The sequence below is a fragment of the Pteropus alecto genome, unplaced genomic scaffold, assembly GCF_000325575.1.
Source record: "Pteropus alecto unplaced genomic scaffold, ASM32557v1 scaffold155, whole genome shotgun sequence".
NCBI lineage: Eukaryota > Metazoa > Chordata > Mammalia > Chiroptera > Pteropodidae > Pteropus > Pteropus alecto.
The window spans coordinates 9627245-9633217 of NW_006438113.1; the positions used below are offsets into that span (position 1 = coordinate 9627245).

Sequence of the window (5973 nt, forward strand, 5' to 3'; positions counted from 1 at the left end):
CCCCCCCCCCCGTCTGACTCCGCAGCTTGATGCCAAGAAGAGCCCGCTGGCGCTGTTGGCGCAAACATGCTCGCAGATCGGAAAGCCCGACCCCTCGCCCTCCTCCAAACTCTCTTCGGTCGCCTCCAATGGGGGTGGCGCGGGCGGTGCCGGCGGTGGCGCCGGGGGTGACAAGGACGGAAAGTCAGGCCCCCTCAAGCTGAGTGACATCGGCGTGGAGGACAAGTCGAGTTTCAAGCCGTACTCCAAACCCGGCTCGGATAAGAAGGAGCCAGGAGGCGGCGGCGGAGGAGGCGGTGGCGGCGGGGGTGGCGGCGGCGGCGGGGGAGTTTCCGCGGAGAAGTCCGGATTCCGGGTACCGAGCGCCACCTGCCAGCCATTCACGCCCAGGACAGGCAGCCCAAGCTCCAGCGCCTCGGCCTGCTCTCCAGGAGGTATGCTGCCTTCCACCGGGAGCGGCCCGGAGGGCAAGGACGACAAAAAGGACCCCGACGCAGGCGGCGGCAGTGGCGGCAGTAAGGGCTCTGGGGGCGCCTCGGCCGAAGGGGGACCCACCGGGCTGGCGCACGGCCGGATTAGCTGCGGCGGCGGGATTAATGTGGACGTGAACCAGCACCCAGATGGAGGCCCCGGAGGCAAGGCTCTAGGCTCGGACTGTGGCGGCTCATCAGGCTCAAGCTCGGGCTCGGGCCCTAGCGCGCCCACCTCCTCCTCGGTGCTGGGCTCTGGGCTGGTAGCACCGGTATCGCCCTACAAGCCGGGTCAGACAGTGTTCCCTCTGCCTCCCGCGGGTATGACCTACCCAGGCAGCCTGGCTGGCGCCTACGCCGGCTACCCGCCCCAGTTCCTGCCACACGGCGTGGCGCTCGACCCTACCAAGCCCGGCAGCCTCGTGGGGGCACAGCTGGCGGCGGCTGCGGCGGGCTCGCTGGGCTGCAGTAAACCGGCCGGCTCGAGCCCCTTGGCCGGGGCTTCGCCGCCGTCCGTAATGACAGCGAGTTTGTGCCGGGACCCGTACTGCCTCAGCTACCACTGCGCCAGCCACCTGGCTGGGGCGGCGGCAGCCAGTGCATCGTGCGCCCATGATCCGGCCGCGGCGGCCGCAGCACTCAAGTCTGGATACCCGCTGGTGTACCCCACACACCCGCTGCACGGCGTGCACTCTTCGCTAACGGCAGCGGCTGCTGCCGGCGCCACACCGCCTTCCCTGGCGGGCCATCCCCTCTACCCTTACGGTTTCATGCTTCCTAACGACCCACTCCCCCACATCTGCAACTGGGTGTCGGCTAACGGGCCGTGCGACAAGCGCTTCGCCACGTCCGAAGAGCTGCTGAGCCACTTGCGGACCCATACGGCCTTCCCCGGGACAGACAAACTCCTGTCGGGCTACCCCAGCTCGTCGTCTCTGGCCAGTGCCGCAGCAGCAGCCATGGCTTGCCACATGCACATCCCCACGTCGGGCGCTCCCGGCAGCCCCGGGACGCTGGCGCTGCGCAGCCCCCACCACGCGCTGGGACTGAGCAGCCGCTACCACCCCTACTCCAAGAGCCCGCTCCCCACGCCTGGCGCTCCGGTGCCCGTGCCCGCCGCCACCGGACCCTACTACTCCCCCTACGCCCTCTACGGACAGAGACTGACCACGGCCTCGGCGCTGGGGTATCAGTGAGGGACCGTCGAGGGGGTTAGCAAGAGAGAGAAAGGAGCTGGGGGGAGGGGAGGAGCCGAGGGAGGGGCGGGAACAGGGAGAAGCTACTGTCACCGAGCGTGGGGATGACCCGGGCCAGGAAAAGAAAAATATATATACCGTATCTATCTACCCAAAACAGCGACCGAGACCCGGTGGGAAACTCCCCTTCCCCACACCTCACCTCCCCATCCAAACTTTATAAAAGTTGAAAAAATATCATTTGACTTTTTATAGAAAAAGAAGGAAAAAATAATTGAGAAAGTGTTCATTTGAGGACTGCATCATTGGTGGACACTGGTATTTATTTATGTTAGCTCCAAGCGGACCCGTGGTTCTAAAGTGCATTATTTAGTTTGAGCTCCGTAGGTAAAAAGAAAAAGGGGGAAAAATTAAAACTTGAGGGTAAAAATGGAAAACAAACCCTCCGTCCCTTGTAGATTACAAATAAATACAAAACCGCCACAGAACTAGAGGTCTTCTCTTTAATGTTACTTTAAAATTGCTATGATTGTATTGTACGTTCTTATTTAATGTCTGATTGAAACACAATTTACATGCATGTTTGTTACAAAAAAAGAAAAAAAAACAAAACAAGTCACAATTTGTCAGCTCTGATTTCAAATTACAATTATTTTTAAGGTGTATACCATCGGAAGAAAATGGGTTTTTTTTTGTATGTATTCTGGAAAAAAAAAAAAAAAAAAAAAGAAAAACAATTCTATTCCAAAACCTCATTTGCCTTATTTTGTTCTTTAAAAGGAACACTTAACTATTTTTAATTTTTAAGTCCACCCGTTGAGAAGGGGACAAGTAAGGTTTACGTCATGTACTAAAATAATAGACAATGTATTGCTTTAAAGATTAAAATTCCGTATATTTGATGTATTAAAAGTTTTTTCATTATTATTATTATTATTATTAGTTAAAGAAGAGCATGGCAGTTTTAGCCGATGTAGGTCCCCTGGGCCACACGGCTACTCCTTCCCAGGACTGTGGCCGCATTTCCGATTGTTTTGTTGTGATTTTCAGGAAGAGGCAAAAGCTTCGGAAGGGCGGGCCAGTCCTGGGGTTGGCCTTAGGAAAAATATTTTTAAAGGGGATTTCACAATTTGGAAAGACAGTGTCCTTAGCTATCGCTCGTTTCGTTTTTAATTTTTCTCCCAGAAGCCTGTTTATTAAAAGTGAAAGGAAAAAATATTTTTTAAAATTTCCTCCTGAGATTTTTGGGAGTTTGGGTTTCGTTTTGTGCAGAGAGCAGTGCAGGCCCAGACTCGCCCGCCGAGCTTCGGCCCCGAGGAGGTGCCGCTGCCCACTGTCCCTCCCTTTGCTTTCTAAGGATCCCTTGTCCTGGGTGGGCAGCCGGCATAGACTTGAAGACAGACGGCCCTTGGAAACCTGTTTCCCAGGCTTGGGGAGAGCGCGCCGGAACTCTCCTGTCTCTCGGGGGAAAGTGAGTTCGCTTTCCTTTTCTTCCAGCTGCGGAGGGCCAGAGGTGGCCGCCAGCCGACCCCCTCCGGCTCCCCCACCCCGACCCCTCCGGCTCCTTCCTCTCTCCCGAGTCGGAACCCACCGCAGGCTGGCGCCGCGGCTGCTTTTCCGCGTCCGGATTTCTCTGCAGCCGAGCTCTATCCCAGTCTGTGCTGCAGGACAGCGCGCCAGGGCGGGACCCAAAGCCCCTTCAAATTCAATCCCGTGATGGTCCCGGCGCTCATTGTCGGCCTCGCTGGGGCGACCAAGTGGGCACCGAGTGCCATTCTGGGCTGCGAGCTCTGCTCCGCAAAGGCACTGTGGGACCCTCTACCCCAGCGCGGATCTCTGCGGTGCGCATCGCTCCCTTCTCCTCATATTAAGCGGTGGGACTGAGCTGCCTGAAGGGCCAATGGAACTACACAGAGAAGAGCCCTAGTCTTTTTTGGGGGGAGGGGGTCCTGAGGCCCAGCCGACCCCATCCGCGCGCGCGCACACACACGCACAGGCGTACACACACACACATACACACACACACATACACACACACACACACACACACACACACTCTCTCTCTCTCTCATACTCCAGGCCTCAGAATGACTCTGGACTTATGGCTGTTTGAGCGCTCGCCCTCCAGGTCCGCGGGAGCTCTGGGCACTGAGCGCCCCTTTCCTAGGATCCCCGGACCACGCAGTCGAGGCGTTGAGAGCGTACCCCGAACTTCCCTCTCCCTAGGGTCAGGCCTTTCTGGCTTCTCCCAGCCACTGGCCTCCCTCGGTGTCAAACTCCCCCTGCTGCCTCTGGAGGCTCACCGCCGAGCAGAGGCCACCCTCCGCCTCTGGCCTCGGTCGGTCGTACGCGCGGCCCCCGCCACCATTTGCTCCGAGGTTGATAACTTTGAGATTTTCCAACCTTCTCTCAGCGTCAGCCTCTCGGCTGCACGGCCTTTTCCCGGGTTGCACGCACAGCAGCCCCTGTGATGCAGCTGGAAACTCCCAGACCTCTGCCTAGAAAGGACTTGGAGAATCAGGCTCCAACGCCGCCACCCAGAGGGTGGCAGCCTCCTGCACTTCCTACCCTCCTGCCTGGACTCCCTGACTCCGGGAATGAGAGCTGATGAACGAGGAGGACCCCGGCCGGTGGTGCCCCGGGACACCGCAGCCCAGCTCCCACTCCGGTCCGGCTACGAGACTGGACTGGGCCAGACTGAGCCTGGCTCCTCGAGAACCCCGGCCTATGGGGAAGCTTGTCACCCCCAGACTCTCAGACAGACACCCATCTCCCGCTAAGTGCGAGGAGAGGACGTTCAAGGAGGTAGTGCGGCCCGAGTTCGGATCGACTCCAGCGCTCACGGCTTGGGATGTGAAAGCTAGGCCCCTGCTCATCCTCTCACCAGCACCAGCCACACGCCCTTAGCCACTCCGCCCACATGCTTCGCCTTCCTTCGCCTCGCGTCTTCATACAAGGGTCCTTGTGCCGCTACGCCTCGCCCGCCCGGACCCTCTTGGGCGGGGATGTACCTAGAAATTCCCCAGCCCTGGAATTTCACTTCTGGAACCTGAAGGGAGACGAACTGGCCACGTTTGTAACTTCACGCTCACTCTTGGTATTTTATTAACAAAAATCAAAACCAAAAATCCTTGAAATATTAATGAGACATCTTTTTCGGAGAAGCTGCTCAGGAGGCAGCAAAATTCCGGAGCTGGGACCGAGGGCTGAGAGAAAAAAGGGCTCCCCGACGTATTGAACGGAGCTGAATCACCCTGGGTACGCGGTTAGAGAACGGAAGGTAACAGTATGTGCCGCGAGTTCTGGCCAATGCAACCCGTTGGGGAACAAACGCCCCTCCCCGCGGCGCGCTCGGGGCGCTCTCCCACGTTTTTCTGATCTTTCCGCTGCAGCTGAAGCCCGAGCGAAGCGCGACGTGTCCGCCAGGCGGCGCTGCGGAGCCTGGCGTAGCGGAAGGAGACCCGGAACCCGGTCCAGTGCGCGGGCCGGCTTGATGGTCAAACCCAGAGCCTCTACTTTCGCATGCCTTTCCGGAGCTGTGTCCTGGAGTCCCCTCCTTGTAACTAGTCGCTCCTCTCCTGCTGCGAACCTTGTATTCTGCACTTCACCTGCTCTAGCTTCTGCTATTGTGTTCCTCTTGCTCTCTTTCTCTGTCCTAGAGTTGGCCCAGCTCCCAGCCCTGGGAGCTCCCGCCACCACCCTCGAGGTTCCAACGGGTCACCTTGTCTGTCATACTGAAGTGATCCCTACACATTCATGCATTCATTTACGCTCTCATTCGCTGATTATTTCCTAGGCCCTAACCCTTACCAAGAGCTGTTCATCTCTTTACCAGCCCCTGACACAGGTGTAAAAACTGAGGCCAAGTCCTGGAAGCCAGTTGCAAGGCCAGCAGAAACGGCCCAAGCCTTTCTCTCCATTCAATCCCTGCCCCCACCTCTACCTCTGGTGGTGACACTGAGTGACTGGTATCTTTGTGCTGGATGGCCTTTCAGCAATAAGGAAAGGCAGACGAAAAAGCCCTTCTAGTTGATGGATTCCTTGTGCATTGGGTAAAAGTTGCCCAGAAGGGGAGCCCTGTCTCTGAGAGGCCATCTGATAGCCTCTTTTGTCCATATTGGCTTAGGATTCCTCACCCACTGTAACTAGAGTCTAGTTATGCTCAGAGTGACTGCAAAGCTCAGGCTGACCTGCTCACTCTGTTATGGATGATGTCCAGCCTATATTATCCCATTTAAATTTCACAACAATTCCATGAGATCTTTAGAATCCTCGCCCCTTTTTATAGATCAGGGAACTGAGGTTCA

General features: G+C 57.2%; 1 protein-coding gene across 1 annotated transcript in view; it reads left to right on the forward strand.

The window, feature by feature from the left end:
• ZNF503 (zinc finger protein 503) overlaps positions 1-2578 on the forward strand; it is a 5158-nt gene extending 2580 nt beyond the window's left edge. Inside the window, exon 2 of the mRNA XM_006915488.3 lies at positions 26-2578. Within this exon, the coding sequence (XP_006915550.1) occupies positions 26-1666 (1641 nt within the window). The 3' untranslated portion in view covers positions 1667-2578. The remainder of the gene's footprint in view (positions 1-25) is intronic.
• Positions 2579-5973: the final 3395 nt, after the last annotated feature.